The sequence below is a fragment of the Psammomys obesus genome, unplaced genomic scaffold (assembly GCF_907164565.1).
Source record: "Psammomys obesus unplaced genomic scaffold, mPsaObe1.curated_primary_1811, whole genome shotgun sequence".
In the NCBI taxonomy this organism is placed as follows: domain Eukaryota; kingdom Metazoa; phylum Chordata; class Mammalia; order Rodentia; family Muridae; genus Psammomys; species Psammomys obesus.
The window spans coordinates 43,116,552-43,140,157 of record NW_026585895.1 but is presented as its reverse complement, the minus strand read 5'-3'; the positions used below and the strand labels follow the sequence as shown (position 1 = coordinate 43,140,157).

General features: G+C 36.7%; 1 protein-coding gene across 2 annotated transcripts in view; it reads right to left on the bottom strand.

The window, feature by feature from the left end:
* Nr6a1 (nuclear receptor subfamily 6 group A member 1) overlaps positions 1 to 23,606 on the bottom strand; it is a 177,840-nt gene that overhangs the window by 107,906 nt on the left and 46,328 nt on the right. For both annotated transcript variants that reach the window (XM_055600251.1, XM_055600252.1), the window contains exon 3: positions 22,935 to 22,979. In XM_055600251.1, the coding sequence (XP_055456226.1) occupies positions 22,935 to 22,979 (45 nt within the window). The remainder of the gene's footprint in view (positions 1 to 22,934; positions 22,980 to 23,606) is intronic.

The following is a 23,606-nucleotide window of genomic DNA, read 5'->3' as shown; positions in this document are numbered from 1 at the left end:
GTGCACAGCTGAGTAGCACAGCCCTTCCCTCACATGTACACAAGGTTCTGTGCTCACTTCTCTTCACAGGTAAGAAAAGGGTACTGATGTTAACTGTGTGATAGATTTGCTACATTGTAAATTTTACTTATTTCTTAACATTATCCCCAGGAAATCAGTGGGGATTTCCTTTGTAAATAATCACTTTGTAAATAATCTATCACTGAGATACAGTGTTAAAACTTTAAAATTTGTCTAAACAAAATATTTTTATTATAGATTTTTTTTTTTTTTTACTTTATTTTTGTTTCTTCCCTTCTCCCCTCCCAACCCTACCCTTCTTCCCTCTCCCCCATCCATACCCATCCTCTACTGATACAGGTCTTCCTCCCCTTTCTTCTGATCCCAGTCTATCAGGTCTCATCAGGAATGCCTGCATTGTCTTCCTCTGTGGCCTGATAAGGCTGCTCCCTCCTGAGGGGGAAGGTGATCAAAGAGGAGGCCAATCAGTTCATGTCAGAGACAGCCCCTGTTCTCATTACTATGGAACCCACATAGACACTGAACTGCCTTGGGCTACATCTGTGCAGGGATTCTAGGTTAGCTCCATGAATGGTCCTTGTTTGGGGTATCAGTCTCAGAAAAGACTCCTGGGCCCAGATTTTTTTGGTTCTGTTGCTCTCCTTGTGGAGCTCCTGTCCGCTCCAGGTCTTACTATTTCCCATTTCTTTCATAAGATTGCCTGCACTCTGTCCAAAGTTTGGCTATAGGTCTCAGCATCTACTTTGATACCTTGCAAAGGTAGCAGCTTTATTTGTAATAGCCAGAAGCTGGAAACAACCCAGATGTCCCTCAGTTGAGGAATGGATACAGAAATTGTGGTACATTTACACAATGGAATAATACTCAGCAATTAAAAACAAGGAAATCATGAATTTTGCAGGCAAATGGTAGGAACTGAAAAAGATCATCCTGAGTGAGGTATCCCAGGAGCAGAAAGACACACATGGTATACACTCACTTAAAAGTGGATATTAGACCTATAATATAGGATAAACATACTAAAATCTGTATACCTATAGAAGCTAATCAAGAAGGACGACTCTGGCTAAGATGCTCAATCCTCATTCAGAAAGGCAAAGAGGATGGACATCAGAAGAGGGAGAAAATAGGGAATAGGACAGGAGCCTACCACAGAGGAACTCTAAACAAAATATTTTTAAATTTATCAATTTTCATTTCCATTTCAAACTGAAAGACAACTGCTCTGAAGACAAATGCTTCCCCAGCCTCTGATTTTGTGTCCTACTGGTATAACGTATTTCTTTATATGGAAACTGAGTAACATGTGGCATAATTAAGACTGGGCCCCCTGGCTTCAATTGTATGTTTTTCTACACAGTAATTTTCTACTAAGACAATGGTTTAGAAGGTCTTACCAGTACATACACTGCAAATTTAGCCAAATTATTATAATACTATTTGAAACTGAAACTTGGATATTATACGCCAGAAATTTGTTATTCTCATTTAACTCACAGAAAAACTCAGTGATAAATAAAATTATAAATTTCCATTTTATATATGAAAAACTTGTGCCAAAATATCACAAAGTTAAAATTGCTTTATGTAAAGCAGGGCATAGTGGTGCATGCCTTTAGTCCCAGCACTCAGGAGGCAGAGGCAGGTGGATCTCTGAGAGTTCAAGGCCAGCCTGGTCTACAAGAAAAGAAAGTTCAGGACAGCCAGGACTCTGTTACACAGAGAAACCCTGTTTCAAAAAACAAAAACAAAAACAGAAACAAAAAAAAAAAAAAAAAGGAAAGAAAAATCACTTTATATAACATATAAATAGATCAGTGACCTAAAATATAGTCATACAAATTTAGTTTTCTATAGAACACAAAAAATACAAATGGGCTAGATATAACCACACTGCCTCACTCCCTTATATCCAGCAGTGACACCATCAGCCACTAAAGAGTTCTGACAAGAGTCCAGGGTAAAGGATACATACATCATTGACATACAGTCAGGAATAAGGAGACTCTTGGCAGATTTCTCTAAACTTTAATTCCTCTTCCACGCAAATTAATCATCAACCTGGGTCTTCCCAACTTTATCATACTAAGCCTTGACAAGAACCTTCATTAGTGTCTAAACTTCACTTTATCCAGGCTGATGACACATGTCAGGCCTTGATTCCTAGTGCCACTTCATCTGGCAACACAGGAAAGGCTTCCATAATGCCTTTTGTTTTTCTGAAATACCTTCAAGTCACAAGGCAGCAGCTGACACCAAATCTTTCCCGAAGATGGACACTTGGCCAAGAGCCCAAGCTGAGTGGAGTTGAAGGTTCTTGAACTTTATTAAAATCATCCCTATCTTCTTACTAGCAATTAAAATAAATTTCTCGCAAGAGCAGCCAGAAATTCTGCAAGGATTTATCTAGTGGTAATCAGTCACCTTTGATTAGAGAAAAGCAGTTAAAGTGTAACAGTAACTGGTAAATATCAGAGCCCCAAAGATGGTCAAAGCATTTTGATCACTTAACAGCTACCTTTTACTTCATACCATGCAGAGTTTTTAAGCCAATACCATTCATAAGTACTTAGTCAAATGTTTCAGAAAAGCATACCAAATCCAAGTCAACAGTCCATTGGCTCTAGTCTGTGTGCATCTCTAAGACTAAGATTATTTGACCTGTTAGAAAGACTGACTTGAAAGCTATGTACTTTACAGATAGTCATTAGGGCCTTATGAAGCTTCTGCAAAAAGTATGCTTTACAAGATGGAAAGGCAGTGTTTAATAAGTAAACCCACATATACATAGTCAAGGAATTTAACTCTGACCCTCCTGTATGACTTGGGATCTTCATTTCTCTTCTGTCTGTTTCCTTACTTGTGAAGTTAAGAATCAGATTAAAGCCAGGCAGTCATGGTGCACATTTTTAGCTCCAGTACTAAAGAAGCAGAGGCAGGTGAATCTGTGAGTTTGAGGCCAGCCAACGGTTATCTATTATACAGAGTGAGTTCCAGGATAGCCAGAAAAAGAAACCCTGTCTTGAAAAGCCAAAAAAGAAAAAAAAAGAGAGAAAAGAAAGAAAAGAAAAGAGAAGAGAAGAGAAGAGAAAGAAAGAAAGAAAGAAAGAAAGAAAGAAAGAAAGAAAGAAAGAAAGAAAGAAAGAAAGAAAACAAAAACAAGGCACACACACATTAAGTTATGAAACGGGGCATTAAAACCTAATTTTCCCCAACTTTTTCCCTCTTAGGATTAACATGCCCAGTCAGCCATCAATATTTTCCAGTTTTAGTTTATCAATGGAGAGATGAGTATGTCAAGTATTAATAACTTTAATCTAGTGTAGTGTTATTTCACTACAGAAATTTGAAGCAGATTTCAACATAGCTGCTCTAGAGAAAGCACACTTTTAAAATATGCTATAAAGATTCAACTATTTGCTGGAAATAGCCAAGCAAAACAACATAAAGTATCTCCATAAATGTTATAGATAACTAAAAATAGTTATAAAAATAACAATTTACTAATAGTTTAAACCCTAAAGCAGAGTTGTAATCTACTTGAAACAAACAAAAAGCTTTGAAATAGGTTCAACAGTATAAAATACCATATGGTTAAATTTAATCCAATAAACTGAGTTAAATGGAGGAAGAACTCTTATCAACATTATTGTGAAAGAGGTTACTGTTATTTTTCATTAATAGGCTGCTGCAAAGACACATCTGGTGGCTTTAAAGGACTTTTCATAAACTGTCAAACTCAAGAATCTCACCAGCTCATTATTTAATTGCCATGAGTACCAGCTACTGATGAATTTGATTCCTATCTCTTATAGCTTTTATCTCTCTCTGTCTCTCTCTTTTTTTTTTTTTACACAATTTTTTACTTTATTTTTTAAAAATATTTCATGGGTATGAATATTTTGCCTGAATATGTTTGTGTACCTCATGTGTGTTAGATGAGTGAGGAAGATAGAAGAAAGCACCGGATTCTCTAGAGTTATAGATGGTAATTGTGAACCATAATGTGGGTGCTAGAAGTAAACTGGGTCCTCTGTACAGCAGCCAGTGCTCTTAAGCACTGAGCCACTGCTCCAGCCCTATGGTTTTATATTCTTAATTCATGTAATCAGTTTAATTCAACTATCCCTGATAGTTACTCAGAGCCAGGAATTAATTTAACAAAGGAAAGTAAAAGACCTGATTACTATAAGTTTGAAAAATTTAAAGCATCACAAACACGCTAGCTATAGGATAGAAAAGTCAGGTGGTCCTTAAGAGTATTTCAACAAATACTGAAGTACGTGTCCCATTTGAACAGAAATTTCCTTGAACACTGGGTTAATCTGCCATCTTGGTGGCCTAATTTAATTACTTCCTCTTACTATTGTGTGAAATAACAAAATGCTCCAAACTATCGAGTTTATGAAAAATATATTATTTTTACTTTTGTATTTTTTAGGGGATTATATGCATGTGGGTGCCATGGCTGCCAACACTACAGGTGTTGGAGTACCCTGGAGTGGGAGTCAGCCACCCAGTATGAGTGCTGGGAATACAATTCAGGCTCTCTGCAAAAGCAGTACGTGCTCTAATTACTCAGCCAAGTGGTGGAGGTGAAAGCCTTTAATCCCAGCAATTGGGAAGGCGGGTGGATCTCTGCGGGTTCGATGCCAGGTTGGTCTACAAAGCAAGTCTAGGATAGGCAGGGCTCTGTTTCACAGAGAAATCTTGTCTTAAAAACAAAAAATTAAAAACCCCAATTCCTACCTACCCTTGCTTTGGCAAAATAGCCACAATCTTTTTTTCTTAATTTGGTGTGTGTGTGCATGTGTGTGCCCATGTTCGCACACCACACACGCATTAGTACATGGGGAGAATGGCATGTATTCCATGGAATGAGTGCAGAGATCAGAAGCCAACTTGCAGGAATTGGCTCTTTCTACTATGTGAGTTTCAGGGATTCAACTCCAGACATCAGGCTTGGCAGCAGGGACTCTTGCCAATGGAGTTATCTTGCTAGCCCATGAAGCCATAAGCTTAGGAGGCTCTGTTTTCCTCCTTCCCAATACTTGAAGCAGACACTATACATTCAGCAGACTTCTTTCTGAACATTGCATTCAGAAAGTAACATATTCATTCAGCCCAAATTAAAACTAGAATCAGAATCAAGGCACGGGATCACTTCCAAAGGTTAAATTCATTCAATATTTGTGTAATTCTTCATTTGGCAATTTCTTTTAGAAGCTGTAATTATATAAGCAAAGTTACTAAAAACTGGTGTCTGTAATCAGTACAAAACTTGGTGAAGTCTAAATAGCTCCTTTTCCAAGAACCATTACTCTCCAATACTATACTATAGAGAAGGTAAGTCTGGCTGACAGCAACTGTACCCAAGCCACTCCTACCAGATGAAGACCAGGCAGCAACAGAATTTTATTATCGAACTACCCAGCAAAGTGATGGATGAGTTTTTAAACTTTATAACTCAATTTGCTTTCAAAATTCTGGGTTTTATGTGAAATATTTAGAGATATTCCATTCCTTTGTAGTGGGTTTTCAATCATGTGACCAAACTTAATATTCACAATAAATGAGGTTGGTACTTATATTTTCATTTTACAAATTAAGGAAAATGAAATGTATGGGAAAATAAAGTGGTAAAGTATTAATTTAAAATGTGTTTAAAACATATGTACATCCTGAGTACGTTCCTGTAATCCCAGCATTTTTGAGTTTGAAGCCAGCCTGGTCTACATAACAAGTTCCAGGCAATAGAACTACGCTGAGAGACTATGTCTTAATAAAAAGTAAGAAAGAAAGGAAAGGAAAGAAAGAAAGAGAGGTAAAGAAAAGAAAGGAAAGTAACACAGACACACAGAGAAACACACACAACCCCATACACAATGCAAGGCTATTCTGAATGAAGATAAATGAACATAAATATTTTATGTTAATATATTAGAATAAAAGAAATCCTAGTCAAAATATTCGCTTTTACTTTTTATTTTTATTTTATGTACATTGGTGTTTTGCCTGCATGTATATATGTATGAGGGTGTCAGGTTCCTTCGAACAGTAATTACAGACAATTGTGAACTGCCATGTGAGTGCTGGTTTTGAACCCCGGTCCTCTGGAAGAGCAGTTAGTGCACTTAACCTCTGAGCCATCTCTCTAGTGCCCTCAATTTTATTTAATAACATGTAAAGAATGGTTATACTTGATCTTAATAATGTAAATCATTTTTGAAATAGCATAGAGATACTGGCAGTTATAAATAGAAATTATGAGGTTTTAACATTTGCCATTTTAGTTCTCACAATCATCCTATAAAGTACATATAATCATTAAATCTAGTTTATAGAGACACAAACAAAAAGAGATGATACATAATTTTCCTAACTTTACAAAATGAGAGTTCCAAAATCTGTGCTCTTTATATAATACTGCTTATGCAAACATGTAACATGAAAAAATTTAAACTACAGTCATTAAAGGAAAGACAAAAAAATTCATCCAATTTGGAAAAGCCTATTATGATAATATACTTCTGTTCTATTTTTGCATAAGCCAAGAGTAGCAACTGGAGAGAACACAGCAATTACACATACATTTTCGCATATACTTTACCTAACAAAAGCTGTATATGCAGTAAATGCTATTTGCCACACATTTTAAACAGATGATAACTGACACTTTAGGAGGTTACTCTCATCAGAGTCTGTATACTTCTTTTCTAGAATGTCCTGTCAATGTCTTTCTCCTCTACTGGAGTACCTTTCCTTCTTTGTCTAGTGAAAATCCAACTAAGTGTTTAAAACCCAGAAGAGATATGATCTGTTTAGACACAGCATTCCTAGCACTTCAAGGCAAAATTAACACTGTGGTTCTTATCTTTCGCCCAGCATCTGCTGTATATCTCACCTAGATGATACTGGGCTCATGATGTCAGGGGCTGTATAAAAAAACAGATGGTCCCTAGAGTTCGAAGTTTTAGTCAATAAAAGCATGAGGCAGTAACTAGCAGTTTGGCCTTTCAGGGTGCCCGTGCTGATATGCTGCTATCTTTTTTAAAGATCCACCTGCCTCTGCCTCCTGAGAGCTGGGATTAAAATTGCATGCCACCACCACTTGGCTACTGCTATCATTTTCAAAACAAACATTTTAACATTTTTCCTCATGTGAATGTGCCCAAATGTTTCTAGCAATGCTTAGAGCAATGCTCTAATACTTGGGAAGTAACTAGAGACATTCCTACCTAGAGTTCCTAGGCATGCAATAGCATTCTTTTTTTAGGAGTGGGCGAGGGGGAGACAACTCCATGGGCACCTGCACATATGTGGCATGATCATTCACTGTTCAAAAAAATTTTTAGCAATAATAAAGAAGAAAAAATAACCAATGTGTGTCTAAAATGTGAATGATGAAACTAAAATAAAGGCTTAAAGCAGACTGGAGGAATTGGACGATCAAGACTTTTAAGAGATAAAAAGTAGATGGTCATGGTGGCACACGCCCCCTTTCATCCCAGCACTCGGGAGCGAGGCAGGTGGCTCTCTAAACACCAGGCCAGCCTGGTCTACAGAGTGAGTCCAGGACAGCCAGGGCACACAAAGAAACCCTGTCTTGAAGAGGAAAAGAAGAGGTGAAAATATCTCAAATGCAACAGGAATTCCAAAACATTCTTCTTTCATAGATATGAAAAGGGAGTCTTGGAATGCCGTGTACTGAAGAACAGTGGGTTTTATTTTTTATAATTGGATACAGCAGAAATCACTATTATTGGGGCTGGAGAGATGGCTAAGTGGTTAAGAGCTGTCTGCCCTTGCAAAGGACCTGGGTTCAATTCCCAGCACCCATATGGCAGCTCACAACTGTCTGTAACACCACTTCCAAGGGATCTGACACCTTCACCCTAATGCACATAAAATAAAAATTAAATAAATTATTTTAAAAAAGGAAGGAATCACTATTATTATCTCTTCAAATAATATAAAGCTTGACATTTCTTATGAGACAAAGGCAAAGTCCATTTTAAACAAATCTAAGCCAGAATTTTAAAAAAAACTACACAGTAAGATACTTTCATTTCTTTGTGTTTACATACTACAGCAATGGGAACTCAGCAAAGACTCCAAGTGAAAAGTTTTGATGGAGGATGAAATAAAATGATGTATAATGTAAACAATTTGTTCAAATTTTTCATTTGAACCAAATTCTTACTGGTCAACTTTTTTTTTCCTCTCAAGAAATGCCATTTGGCTACTAAAAAAAAAAAAGTAAATCTGAAAATAACAGTCAGCCATCAGTATTTAAATTCAAGGGGCTAGAGAGACGGCTCAGTGGTTAAGAGCACTGGCTGCTTTTCCAGAGGACTCAGGTTTCATTTCAAGTACCCACATGGTGGCTTACAACCATCTAATTGCAAGTCCTAGGACAACTCCAGTCCTAGGGGATTTGACACATTCTTCTGGCCTTCAGGGTTACCAGCCATAGGCAAACAGCTATACACATAAAAATAATAAATTTCATAAATATATTTAAGAACCATCCCAACACTCAGGAGGCAGAAGCACATAGACCTTTGAGTTTAAAGCCAGCCTGCTCTACAAAGTGAATCCCAGATAAACCAGGGCTACATAGTAAGTAAGACTATGTGAAAAGAAAAAAAGAAAAAAAAAAAGGAAAGGAAAGGAAAAAAGGAGGAGAGAGGGAGGAAGGGGAAAAAAAAGTGAGTCAAATAGTAATAAAAATAATCACCCAAGCCAGGCAGTGGTGGCACATGCTTTCAATCCCAGCACTTGAGAGGCAGAGATCTCTGTGATTTCTAGGCCAGCCTGGTCTGCAGAGTGAGTTCCAGGACAATCAGGATTACATGTTGAAACCCTGTCTTTAAAAAACAAAAACAAAAAAGGAACCAAAACAAAGATCAGATATACCTGGCATTTTAGTTACTCTATATTCTTTTTAAGATTTTTTTTTATTAATTATGTGTATTTGTTTGGGTACTTGCATGTGACTGCAAGTGCCCATGAATGCTTGAGGTAACAGATCGCTGCAGCAGGCGTTGGTAGTTACAGATAAAGTTGGTGCTGAGAATCAAAGGTAGATTCTCTGCAAGAATGATACACATTCTTGGCTGCTGAGCCTTTTCTACAGCCCCACGCTTCTGTAATCAAGTATTCAAACTTTTTGCTTTTTCAATATGGAAATAATTCATGAAATATCACTAACACTTCTGTGGTAATTTAGTGGCCCATGACTCTCAGCTAGGTAGTTTTATTTTTCATCGTTTCCTCTGGAACATGCCTTTAAACCTATTTTCTGCTAATTCAGGCAAACAAGAACATGTTTGATGTAGCTCTGCAGTGAAGGTTCTACCCTGAGTTACAAATAAGTTCTGTGATAGGTTAAAAAAAAAAAAAAAGGAAGCAGTATAACCAATGAGTATTGGAACCATGAAGTCTGGTGTTCAAGTTCTGGCTTTGTAACTCTAGGTAAGTCACTGTTTGCATTCTCATTGGAATTAAATATATAAATCCTACTACACGGCAGTCCCCAACACATGCTACCATCTTTCTTTTTCTTGTACCTTAATAATTTAAATATTACTATAAATTGATAAATTGATGTTTCCAGAATGATAACACCATTGGAAAACATTTCCACAGATGTCCATTTGAGTCAGCAATATAAACTGAAACCTCACAATCCTGCAGCTCATTATCTCTTTGCTGTATGCAAACTAACTTTACAGTTTAAGCACTCTCAACTTGAAACCTTGGAAAGAATGTGACAGAGCCAACTGCAGTGGTCCTTAGAACACGAGAACAGGCCAAAGATGGGCGATCAAGCCAACTTTAAGAGGACTCCATGGAACATTCAACGCTGTCGGTGAGTTTGGGATTCAAACAAAAAAAAACCACCGACCGTTGACTGTACCTTGGGATTCTTACAGACAACAAATTTCCCGAAGTAAAGGAATAGGCTGTATTATCACACCATATGACATCACAAGGGCCTGTTCTCAGGGGAATCAGCAACTTTTTTTTAAAGCTTCAATGTATTTACATTGTCCATTGTTTCTCTTTTTTTTTGTAATATTTTGATAAATAAATGTTTGCTTTGAGTAATTTATGTGGAGTGCCAACATAGTACCAAATGCACTCAAATGTCTTCTAGAAATGTGTCATTCTAGTGAGAAACAGGATGTACTAAAAATATCTATTTAGGACAGAAATGAAATCTAGTTTATTTATTCTCGTTTCTTTATACCCTTTCCAAATTTTGCCTTAGGATCAAGGAGAGGATTCAACCAGCAAAAACAGCACAAAACTCTTAATGTCTATACAACTTATCATGTTATACCTCCAATTTCAGTTACTGTGGTTAGGATTTGACAGCCCCATGAGAGCACCAGTTACTGCTGATTTTCATCTCTATGTACTTTAAATAATATTTCTAATTTCAAGCAATACAGAACGAATTTTGAGTCATCTCTAGCTCTGTGACCGTAAGTATGCCAGAGTGTTTTCTCAAGTGCAGAATGGGAGATGAGAGAGACTATTTCTCATAGAGCTTTGAATTAATGAGAAACTATGAGGATACTTTGAAGTATTTCTAGCTCACAGAAAATGCTTACTACAGAAACTATTACTTAACTACAAACATACTCTATACTGCTTTACCTTGAAAAAGGCACTTATACTTCTCAGTTTGAAACAAAAGATGAAGCAATGTTTTTGAGCTCTGCTTTGCAGATATCAACACCCAAGTTCCAGCCTGTGTGATAAGAGCTACCTGTGAGGTTCTCAGACAGTGTCTTCTTCCTCATGACTTTCTGTCTTCAACAAGTTCTTACTGTATAGTCAAGGTTACTTATGAGTCCTCAACCTACAGATGGCTGGTTACTAACACACAACAGACTTCAAAGAACCATTGTGGAAAGAAGACCTAGAAGATGAGGAAGACCAAGACAATTTCACCAAATGGAAACACTGATGGCTGCATTCAACATTCATTGCTGTCGGTGGGTTTGAATGTCAACCAACTCACTGATCGATGAATGCAAACTGCGGACCAAAAAAAAAAAAACCAAGGAAAAAAAAGCATTCCCAGATAGTCACCAGGTGGGAGTCCAATCTTTTATCTAAAGCCTGCTTAGTTTCTTTGCTTCTATAGGAAGCTCTATAATATTTATAATAATAATTACAGGAAGTGCTATAATCCCTAGTATTTTTCATTTTCTTCTCAAATATACTAAGTTTAAGGAAATTATATCACAGGCAAAATGAAGAATATGCCTTGACATCATAACATTTAAAAACAATGCTTTTGTAATTTTTAAATAAGAAATGCATCCTTATTATTTTAAAATTCAAGTATATGAAATAAAATTTAAAATTTATCCTCATCTCAAATGTGTTCTCTCTGTGAAAAACCACATAAGAATATCCATTTGATGGTAGTTCTTAGACAGTAAAGACCATAAAGTAAAATTTTATACCTTGAAGACTTATCTACATGTGTCAAAACTGAGACAAAACTATAATTTGGGGTAAGTTCAATGGTAACAAAGTGAGCTCATTGCTCTTCAATTTACCTTTTCATTCAGCTATATACTGTAGGATTAACACACAATATTTAGTATCACTGTGACTATTTGCTGTTGCTGTTCTTTTTGTTTGAGATGGTCTTATGTATCCTATGCTAGGTAGCTAAAAGTGCCCTTGAGCTTCTGATCCTCCCACCTTCCTCTCAGGATTACAAGTGTGTACCACCAAACCTGGAATTCAACCCATGACTGTGTATATGACAGGCAAGCACTGTACTAATAACTGCAGCTCTTGTATTTTTATGTTTGTGCACATGTACATATTCTGGTACATGTGTAAGCCAGAGGCAGGTGTGAGGTGTCTTCCTCAATCACTCTCCACTTTATTGCCAAATGTGTGGTATTGCCAAACCAGCAGGCAACCAAGTTCCAGTAATCATTTACCTCCACTTTTTCAGCAACAAAATTATAGGTCCGCACAGCCATGCTCACCCAGCCTTTACAAGGGTACTCGGACTCAAATTCAAGTCTTCACGCTTGCATGGCAAGCACTCACCAAATAAGCCGTCTTTCCAGTCCCTATCAATTCTTTTTCATTCTTTTGAATGACTGTATGACTTAGTATAAATACTTTGGTTTTTATTGTTCAAATACATTTTTTAAAAAATCTCTCTTGACCAAAACTATAAGGACCATCTAGTCTCACTTTTGCAAAATATGTTCTTAAAACGAGAAAAACAATTAAGTGAGATGGGATACACCCATTTTATGGTGACAAAAATTAAAATATAATATCAACTCTCCAAGTTCTATAATGTAAAATGAACCACCAAATATTTCCTGCTAATGAAATAAAAATATAAACCTTAGTTATAAATTAATTATCATACAACTTAAGTCTCAGAGAAAAAGAGTAAAAGTATCTTGTCAGTTAACTTTCCAAACTCTCTTCTCATGGATAGGATGGAAAATAGAGAATATAACTCTAATGAGACACAACATGACAAAAGAAAAGATTTTTAATTACAAAAAGCAGGGAAAGTATGAGGTTCAAAAATAGTGTTTTCGAAGCCCGGCTGTATACTATAACCATCTAGTTTGCTGCTAAAAATGCAAATTTTTCAGTATTACTGTAGAACAGAGAGGCCTTAACAATGTGTATTTTAGTAAGTCCAATAATTTCTCAAACACTGAAGGCTTGCCAAAAGCAAAGCAAATGTACTAGTGTTATACTGACTCCCTATCTATCCCCTCTGGCTACATTTCATGCTGTCCACTTTACAACTATTGCCTGGTATGCCCCGCAATGCTCTTCAAGGTGCAGAAGACAATGGTGTTGCTGTTGAGTAGTTCACTCCAAAACACATCAGAGTATCTGGAGTTTTATAAAACTAGGTACACTTGTGCTTATGTCTTCACAAAACATAAAGGCCCTAATGAATGAAGTAGGTTAAGGTTCAGATGATTGTACCAGCTGATAACTGGTGACAAAATCAAAACCCTTGCTTTCACAAGTGAAGTGCTTGCTACTAAGCCTGATAATTAAGAGAACAAACAATAACCCAAATAATTAAGAGAACAAACTACTGCAAGTTGTTCTCTGACCTCCACACATGTGCTGTGGTAATTATGAATTAATATTACATACACATAAAAATTATGGGTAATATACATATGATTCCACTAAGGTGAAATACTTAGAATCTCTAGAAATTTTTTCTTATGTATGTTTTTTAAAACAGGGTTTCTCTTTAGCTCTGGCTGTGCTGGCACTCAGTTTAACTGCCTCTGCTGTTTGAGAGCTGGGATTATAGCTATGTACCATCACTACCCAGTGACTCCCTAGAAATTACTCGGTTTTTTGTTTTTTTGTTTTTGTTTTTAAGATATCTAAGAGCTTTCTTTTTGATATACTGATAGATGGTATATAATTTCCTTAAAGTTAGACTATCAGTAGGCTACTAACAGCCAAAATCTTATGTGATTTCTTCTGGAAAAAGTTTAATCCTAGTTACAGCTGAGAAGATAATTATAGGAGTTTAAGGGTGCTTTCTAAAATGGGACTCAAATAAATACACATAACAGAAAATTAGAGCACAAGGAATTAAAGGTACATCCTATATCTGTCATTACCTTTGTGAGTGAAGCCGAGTCCTGACCAAAGTACCCTGGCCCCACATGGCGCCTCCAGAGCAGTGGTTCAGCCTTCCTAATACTGCGACCCTTTATTTCCTCATGTTGTGGTGACCCCAACCATAAAATTATTGTTGTTATTTGTTTTTTGAGACAGGGTTTTCTGTGTAGCCCTGGCTGTCCTGAAACTAGCTCTGTAGACCAGGCTAGCCTTGAACTCAGAGATCCACCTATCTCCGCCTCCCAAGTGCTGAGATTAAAGGTGTGCGCTACTACCACCTGGCTCAGAAATTTATTTTCGTTGCTACTTCATATTATAATTTTGCTACTCTCATGAACTGTAATGCAAACATCTGTGTTTACCAATGGTCTTAGGCAAGCCCTGTGTAGGGTCCCCTCGACCTACAACGTGGAGCTGCGACCCACAGGTTGAGAACTGCTATTCTAGATGGATTCTCTTTCAGCAGCACGGACACAATTTCTCCACTCACCAGCCAGCAGCATATGTATTATAAAATGTCTGGAAAGAGGTAAGCTATAACCCAGGGTTTGAAGGCAGTTTTCTCTACATCAGCCTAAATGGGATGTGTCATTAACTCTGGGTCCCTCAGAACCACGTGCCAAAATAATGATCCTTAACATATTTCAAGTAGATTCTGTGTAAGGAGAGGACACAGGATAAAGCTTTCAAAGTATAAGCTTCCAATGCAAAATCTACTAAGAGATTCACAAACCTTAATACCATTTAATCAAAGTTTCATCCTTTAGATCCTTCCCCCCCCCCCAAAAAAAAAAAAAATCACAGGTATTTTTGAAAACACAGATTAGGTGTAATTTACATACTATGCAACTTATACATTGTATACTTAAAAAATACTATTTGTGTAGTTATGTAACTATTGCCAAAATTTAAGAACAAACATGTCTATGATCCTACTAAAAAAGCCATTTAGCTTATGCCCAATCAATGCCCACTCTAACGCCAGGCCATGGATAATCACTAATCTACTATCTCAATAAATGTACAGCATCCAGGCAGTAACACACATTGCTTAACCAGATTACTTTTTCTCTGTCTCTTTCTAGGAAGGGTCTCACTGTTGTCTCTGGTTGTCTCTCTGTAGAACACGCTAACCTTGAACTCAGAAACCCATCTACCTCTGCCCAGTTCTGGGACTAAAGACAGGAGCCACCACACCCGGATCTTCTAGGAATTTTTTTCTTTCTTTCGTTTTTTTAAAATGTATGTTTTTATTTGTATGAGTGCTCTGTCTTCATGTATACCTGTATGCCAGAAGAGGGCACCAGATCTCAAAGATGGTTGTGAGCCACCATGTGGTTGCTGGGAATTGAACCCAGGACCTCTGGAGGAGCAGACAGTGCTCTTAACCTCTGAGCCATCTCGCCAGCCTGGTTTCATCATTTTCTATCTTCTTCTGTAGTGCTTTATGTTACAGAAAATTAGAAAAGTCATGCAAGCTATAAATTTCCTCCAAGCATAGCTTCTGTTGTAGATCATAGAATTTTGGCATGTTGTATTTCCATTTCTATTTAGCTAAAAGTATTTTTAAGTTTCTTTCTTTCTTTCCTAGAGCTAGCTCTGTAGAGCAGGGAGGCCTCAAACTAACAGAAATTCTCCTGCCTCTGCAGTGCTGGGATAAAAAGCGTATACCACCACTGTCCAGCTTTTGAAATTTCTTCATCTGTGTTATTTAACTTCACATGTTTGGGGACATCACAGGTTTCTTTCCACTGTGGATATCTAATTTAGTTTCACTGTAGTTATAGAATGTACCTTGTACTAAAGTATTTGAAAATACATACAGATTTATGTTAAGTTTCCAACAGATGTCAGCTTCCTTTCATCCTACGCACCTTTCTATCGTATATAATTAAGATCCTTTAGAACAAATTCATTTTATAGGCGAGAATATCTTTTGCATTCATTTTAAAATAGTTTTTCATGATATATAAATCTTGGTTAGAATTTTTCTTTCCACACATTGGACATTTTTATCCCAGTGACTTCAGCCACCCATTATGCTTAGCTAAAACACAACCATAAATCCTTTTTCTTTTTTCTACGTTTCAGATTTTGTTTTTATCCTTGTTTTACAAATCTAGCATTGATATATGCTTATTACACTGAGGCTTTAACAGGTGTCCTGGATGTTCAGATTTTTTACATTTACTTATATTTATTTCATTTATATTAAGCTATAGAATGTTTATTATCAGATTCAGAAAATCTAAAACCATTAGCCTTCTATTTTCTGCCCTTTTTCTCACTCCTCCCTTTCTGAATTAAAGGCACATTTGATCTCTCAAGTTCTGTTAATTTGTCAATTTTTTTCTCTCTTTGTTCTATATTTTTAAAAATAAGATGCACAGAAATCCATCTCCAAGTTCATTTCTTTCTTCTATTTTTTCTACCTCTAAGCTTCTAGTGGTCCTGCTTATTTTTCATTTCAATTGTGCTGTTCATCGACCAGTTTATTTCTAGTATCTATTAAAATTCTTTGTATTAAGTTAATGTCTTTATATTTCCTTCTAATTCCTTAAATATGGTTTCCTTTCTTTGAAGTATATCTAAGCTGCAGGCCAAAACTGTATAAAAAACTGTTGAAAGAATAAAATGGAACAGCTTTAAAAGGCTGAAGTATGTCCTACAATCCCAGAACTTTAAAAGCCTGAGGCAGGAGACCCTCAAGTTCAAGGCCAGCATAGGCTTCATAGGCTGTCTCAAAACACCAAGAGAGAGAAATGTCTAGAATAGCTGGAGTCTGTGACTACAATGGGGTCAGGTCACCAGAGACAGTTTCTATGAACTCATCTTCCTCTCTTACATGCAGGTCAGACTGTCTCTTTGTATATTTAAAACAATGAGTAATGAGGCTGAGGCAGAGGAAGGTGAGTTTGAGACCGTTCTAGGCTACACAAAACCCTACACCAAATGATGAAGATGTGAGCTAGTGACAATGTAGCTTTTGTTTTCACCACATTTTCTGAACAAAATCTGTGAAGTCTGTTTCTTCCTCAGTGAGAAGTTCCATATGTCTTAGGGTTTCCCCCTTATTTATGTTTTGAAGCCTGACTTCTAGAGCTCACTCCTTAGTATCCTTCTATCTGCATAGCTTACTCTCCATTCATTCAAAGATTGGTCAGATATGAATTCACTCATCCAAGATAATGGGTGAAACACCTTTCACTCTGCTAATGTACCTGCTTGGCATATTCCAGATTCCCATTTTACTTGGGCTTTTCCACAAATTACTGGCATTGTCTCACTGGGATTGGGGAGGGTTGTTTGTTTGTTGCTTTAGTTTGTTCTCTGCTGTTGCTGTTGTTTTGACAGAGCCCTGACACCCCCACACTGGGGACCTAACTCAGGGTTCAGTGTTGTCTAGCAAGTACTCTGCCACCCTTGACAATAGTTTCAATACCTTGTCAACTTGGGAGATCTGAAGATCTGGTAAAGTAGCCCTGTAGCAGCCTTACCTCAAGACCAGCCCTGGTCTGGTTCTTCTCTATCACAACAGAACCATAACCCCAGGCTAAGAGAGTTGTCACCAAGATTGCTATGCATTTCTTTTTAAACTTCATGCCACCACAGATAAACCCAGGATCTTATAAATGCTAAGTATATATTCTACAACTCTACTCCTAAGATCATCAATTTTAACAAGCAGTAAAGTAAGTGACCTGTCACAGCAGAAAGATGGCTGGCTCATAGCCTGCCTACATCCCCAGACAAAAGCAATTCATGTTGATCTTATCTCAAGCTCAGTGGTTTTCATTAGCACACCTTATTCACTTGTCAGGCTGGTTTTATATCACTTTATAGCTTCTTTGGTAAAAAAAAATGACTTGCTAACCTTAGCTGGTCAAGCATATTTTCAGGGAATTAGACCCAAATGCCATAACACTTACATGGCTAAAATACAACTCAATAAAAGAAAGGAATACACACTGTTACAGCTGACCACTACAACTGAGCCCACTAAAAAATAAGCCAGAAAATTGAAGTCTAAAAGACAAGAGAAGAAAAACAACAACAAAAAAAGATTGTGTATTTTTAATTAGTATTCACATGTTATTTACAACAAGCTAAAGTCGAAAGCTCAAATTTTGAAAGCTAGCTGCATTACTTTTCAAATAACGTTCTTTTGAGGTTCTCTAGGGGCCAGCCTCTTCATTCTTCAGTTAGGGCCTGTCGCCACCTAGTGGACTGCATATGGATATTACATCACTCAATGGCCCATCTCTTCCATTCCAGAACAAATCACTACATGGGATCTTCATCAGAACCTATCTAAAAAATTACTTAGGTAATTTGTAACCACACAAAATACAGATTTATAGAGAGAGAAGTGGACTTGTGGCTCAGATGGAGTAACAGAGGATAACGGAAGAAAAAGCTCTTTGCTTCCTTCTACGGTGAAGTAATAATAAGCTATCTCAGTTGCCAAAATAACAAAAAGTTAAACTAACACAAAAATTTGTTAGAAAGGAAGTACGTAATCACTAACCACGTGGCTCCTAACCACTGGCTTCCAAGAGCAACATGTAAGAATATGACGAGATGAACTAGACAGTGATTCTAGCAGGAGCTCCCAACAGGAATGTTAGTAGAAATGCAGAAAGTGAAGATTTCTGATAGACTGAAATGTGAATTATAAAAATTGCTCGAGGTTTCCAATGGGATTGAGGACTCATTTGGGAAGCAGACTAGAAGGCCATTTATGTCACATTCTAGCAAAGACCTTATTTACATATCCATATCCTGAGACTCTGTACAACTCCAAGTTTAAAGGTAGCAGACAAATTTAGGCTATGCAATTATGGCTGATTGTTTTTAGTCAGGTTAACAGTGATAATTTCTCCCAAGAAGACATAACAAATGGCCAATCAGCACATGAAAAGATGCTAACATCACTACAGATTAGGGAAAACACAAATAAAAATTGAAAATACAGAGGGTGGTAAGGATGTAGAGAAACTGGAATTTTATACGTGTTAGTAAAAATACAAAATGGTGACTCTGGTATTGCAAACAATACAACATATATACATCCATAAATACATCAACAATTAATAAAAAAAAGAGGACATGAATTGGAAAGAAAGTGGTGGTATATGGGAGGTATATTGGAAAGAAAGAGGTGGTATATGGGAGGTTTTGGTGGGGAATAACGAAAGGGAAGGAGCAAATATAATCTCAAAAATAAATATATAAAAAACTAAAAACAAAACAGTTATTTGAAAATAAAAAACATAATTACCACATTTCACCAATTGCTCTTCTGGATACAGACCCAAAAGAATTTAAACTAAAGAATTTAAAATAAAATTTTTTTTGTACGCCCATGTTCACAGCAAAGATTATTTACAATACCTCAAAGTTGAAGAAAACCAAGTGCCTACTAACTGGTAAGTAAGTACATAAGTAAATAAGTAAGTAAGTAAGTAAGTAAATAAATAAATAAATAGATAGATAGATAAATAAGGTAAATACATATATTATCCAGCCTTAAAAAGTGAATTCTAATACTACATACAGCAATATGAATAAGTCTTGGAAGGCATTATTTGCTAAGTCACAAAAGAACAAATATGATTCCACTAATAGGGGTATCTGTATTGGGTAAAGTTCATAGATACAGAAAGAACTTATTACAAAACTATAGTAATCAAAACATTGTGGTACTGGAAAAACAAACAAACAAACAAACAAACAAACAAAAAACATACAGAGTAAAAGAATAGGGTGCCCAGGAAAATGTCCTTACATATGTGGCCATTCTGTTCCATTTATATATTGACAAGGTCCTAGGCAATACAAGATACTTAATATATTCTGAATTTCAGCTCTAAATATAAATGAGTTCTATAGATAGATATTGATGACATTATACACTGTTGTGAATGTAATCAATACTACTGAATTGAATGCTTGAAAGTACTGAGAGCAAATGTCACCTGTTTTATATTACAAATTTTAAAAAATAAAGTGAGAGCCACGCCCTAGAGAGATGGCTTAGTGGGTAAAAGCAACTGCCCTATAGTTTGAGGAGCTGAATTCAAATAATCACTGTAGCACAAGTGTCTATAATCCTGATGCTGCTATGGGGATCCAAAAAGCAGCACAGGCTACCTGGTCTGACATACGCAGTGGAAAAATATCAGAGCCCGTGTCTCAAACAAGGCAGACAATGAGGCCTGACACCAGACACTGGCTGCTGACCTCTACATGCACATAGTGGCCCATGTGTATGCAAGGGCGCGAGCGCACTTTCGCATGCACGTGTGCATACACACACAAGCGAACCAAACACGGTAGTTAGTGCCAGTAATGCCAGAACTAAAAAGGTAGAAGCAGGACAATTATGAGCTCAGGGCCAGCCTGAGCTGAGCTGAGCTACATGGTGTAAGCCATTAGGAGCTACACAGGAAAACCAGGAACCACTTACACACACACACACACACACACACACACACACACACACACACACACACGATGTTATATGCCACAAGGAGCTATACAGAAAAACCTGGTATCACTTACATGCATGTGCATGCACACACAATGGAAAAAGCATTTAAAATGATAACCGAAAAGAAAATTGTCAACAAAATTAACAGCATATTTGGTAATGGAAATTGAACTCTCCACCTAAGATTAAGAACAAGACAAGAGTAACACTGTCACCTCTATCTACCATTACACTGGAAACCTTAGCCAGTACAGTAAGAAAAATAAAAACCATAAGCATCGAAAAGGAAAACATAAGGCTGTCTTTATTCACAGTTGTGCACACAAAAGTCCCAATAAATTTTTTTAAGTGACTAGCAGAACTCATAAACAAATCAAATACAAACTCAATATACAAAACCAATCACATTTCTATATAACAATTAGGAAACAAACAATTTGGAAAATAAACTTTAAAACCAGACTGGTTCATAACAACATTAAAAAGCAAAATAGGAATAATTTAAAAAACCAGGTATTAACATTAATTGTTTCAAAATATTAATGAGAAAAATAAAGATAGTGCAATAAGTGGAAAGACAAATTAAATGCAAGGATTAGTAAGACTGCTCTTATTAAGATGACAGCCAGGGACAGAACCCTGTGATGGAACACTTTGCCTCACAGGGCTAAGAGCCTGAGTTTACCTAGTACTACAAAAAAGAAAGACAGGGCTGTAGAGATGGCCCAGTGGTTAAGGGCACTGGCTGCTCTTCCAGAGGACCTGGGTTCAATTCCCAGAACCCACATGGTAGCTCACAACTACTGTCTGTAACTACAATTCCAGAGAATATGACACCTTCACACCAATACATATAAAGAAAAATTAAAAATTAAAAAAAAAAAAAAAGACAATTCTTCTGACAGGAAGAGTGCAATTCAATAGAAATATCAGTGATGTTTTTGGAATTTTTTCCTTTTCTTTTATGTGTTCGCTTTTCCTATATGTAGCCTTGGCTGCCCTGGACTCACTTTGTAGACCAGGCTGGCCTTGAACTCACAGAGATCTGCCTGCCTCCCAGAGTGCTGGGATTACAGGCATGTGCCACTGTGCCCAGCTATATTTTTGTTTTTTAAAATAAATTGATTCTAAACTTTATATGGACTTTTTAAGAAAAAAAAAAAAAAAAGCTAAGCCAAATAATATTGAAAGGAAGAATGAAGGTGGCCCCTAGTTTCAAGACACTGACTTTTATGAAAAGATTTAGAAAGATTAATAGAAAAGAATAAAAAAAAAAATTCACAGGTTCAGTTTTTTGTTTTTATGGAAAACTTCTAAATATTCATTGAGACTTCTACAAATAACATTAGAAGACACAAATTTTCATATTAAAAAAAACTTTGATTCTATGGAAAAAAACTTGTCAAAATTATGGTCATGAATGTAGTCCTAAAATCATAGTTTCTGAAAAAAAAATGGAATTTGCTTAGACTAAGATTTCCTAGTGAAGATATAAGAATCAATACCAAAAGATTCCAAAAAACAGACTTCATAACAAATTCCAAGTTGTATTCCTCATAACACATGTTAAAAATGAAAACAAAAACCACAGACTAGGAGAAAATATTCATACCACATATGCCAACAATACAAAAAGGAGACAATAAACAATGTTTTTAATGGTCAAGACTTGAACCATTTAAACAGATGACATATGATACAGTTACCAACATGACTGGCCTTTGGAGAAATGTAGATTAAAAATATCCCATCTCTTTACAGTGCTCACTAGTGTTACAAAGATGAAAACCTTAACAATTTCAATTACTTGCAAACATATGAAACAGGAATTCACATGGTACTAGAACTATAAAATATAAAAACCTTCTGGAAAACTAGTGACTCTACACGAAGTTTAATGTATATTTATCATATAAACCACCAATTCCTAGCATGCCTTAGAGAATCAATAAATATGTATGCATATAAACCTTTATGTAAGTAATCTTATAGCTGGCTTATCTGTAATAAATGTAGAAACAGGCCAGGTGCCAACAGATTATTACCTGAGATATTGTCAGTGAATGGACTATTGAAGCAGTGAGACCGCTCAGTAGGTAAAGGCCCTTGACAGCAAGCCTAACAACCTCAGTTCAAATCCTGGGATCCACAAGGTGGAAGGAGAAAACAGATATCCACAAGTTGTCCTTTGACCTCCATATATACACCCTGGCACATGCACTACCTTCACACAGTAAATAAATAAATATTAAAGAAGGAAGGAAGGAAGGAAGGAAGGAAGGAAGGAAGGAAGGAAGGAAGGAAGGAAGGAAGGGAGGGAGGGAGGGAGGGAGGGAGGGAGGGAGGGAGGGAGGGAGGGAAAGAAAGAAAGAAAGAAAGAAAGAAAGAAAGAAAGAAAGAAAGAAAGAAAGAAAGAAAGAAAGAAAGAAAATAAACTATTAACACATCACAGATTACTATCAAATACTGGGCTAAAAAGGCACAAAAGAGCAAATGTTGTGTGAAGCTATGCATTTAAAATTTTAGAACAAGAAGTGAGTTACTAGGTTTGGGGGATTGAGTAGTGGATCAAAAGGGGAAAAAAGCATAAGAGAATTTTGAAGATGGATTACAATGGTAAACACACTTGTAAAAACTGCTTTGCCTTATATTTTCAGATAGGAGCATTTCCTTCTATGAAAAGTTCCCATCTCAGTTTTAAAGATACAAAGAACAAGGCTTTGGGGGCACACAGAAAAGCTCCACCACTTACCAGGTGTATGACCTTGGCCAAGTGTTAAACTGTCAGTCTCCCCATCTGCAAAGTAGAAAGAGCTAGAGTTGAGAATAACTTCATAGGAAAAGTAAACAAGATAATACTTTAATGACATAATATAGTACATGCTCATTAACTATTAACAAAGAAGTTAAAAATCTTATTCCCATATTTCAGCCAAAGAGAAAGATGCAGGAATAACTCGTAAGTAAACACTGGTTAACTCACACTTGTTTTGTTACAATGACCCCTAGGCAAGGATCATTCCAATTTTGTAGACGATGACTTTGGGCTTCACAGGTATCCGCAGATGTCAGCGTGCAAGCCTTCACTTGTGCATTCTTTTTTTCTGACATAGTCTCATGTATTTCAGGCTGGCCTGGAATTTATTGTACATCCCAAGATAATCTCGAACTACTACTGATATTCTCATGACTCTACCTTCCACATTCCGGGATTACTGCACCATGATTTCCATACAGGGGCACTTTCAGCAGTTAACCCTACAACTCAGCTAATATTAAAAGCTACATAATGTGCCTTTTTCGCCTTCCCTCCCTTTCTCTCTTTTCTTTCTCCCTTTCTCTCTTTCTCTTTTCTTTCTCCTTCCTTCCTTTCCCTCCCTTCCTTCCTTCCTTCCTTCCTTCCTTCCTTCCTTCCTTCCTTCCT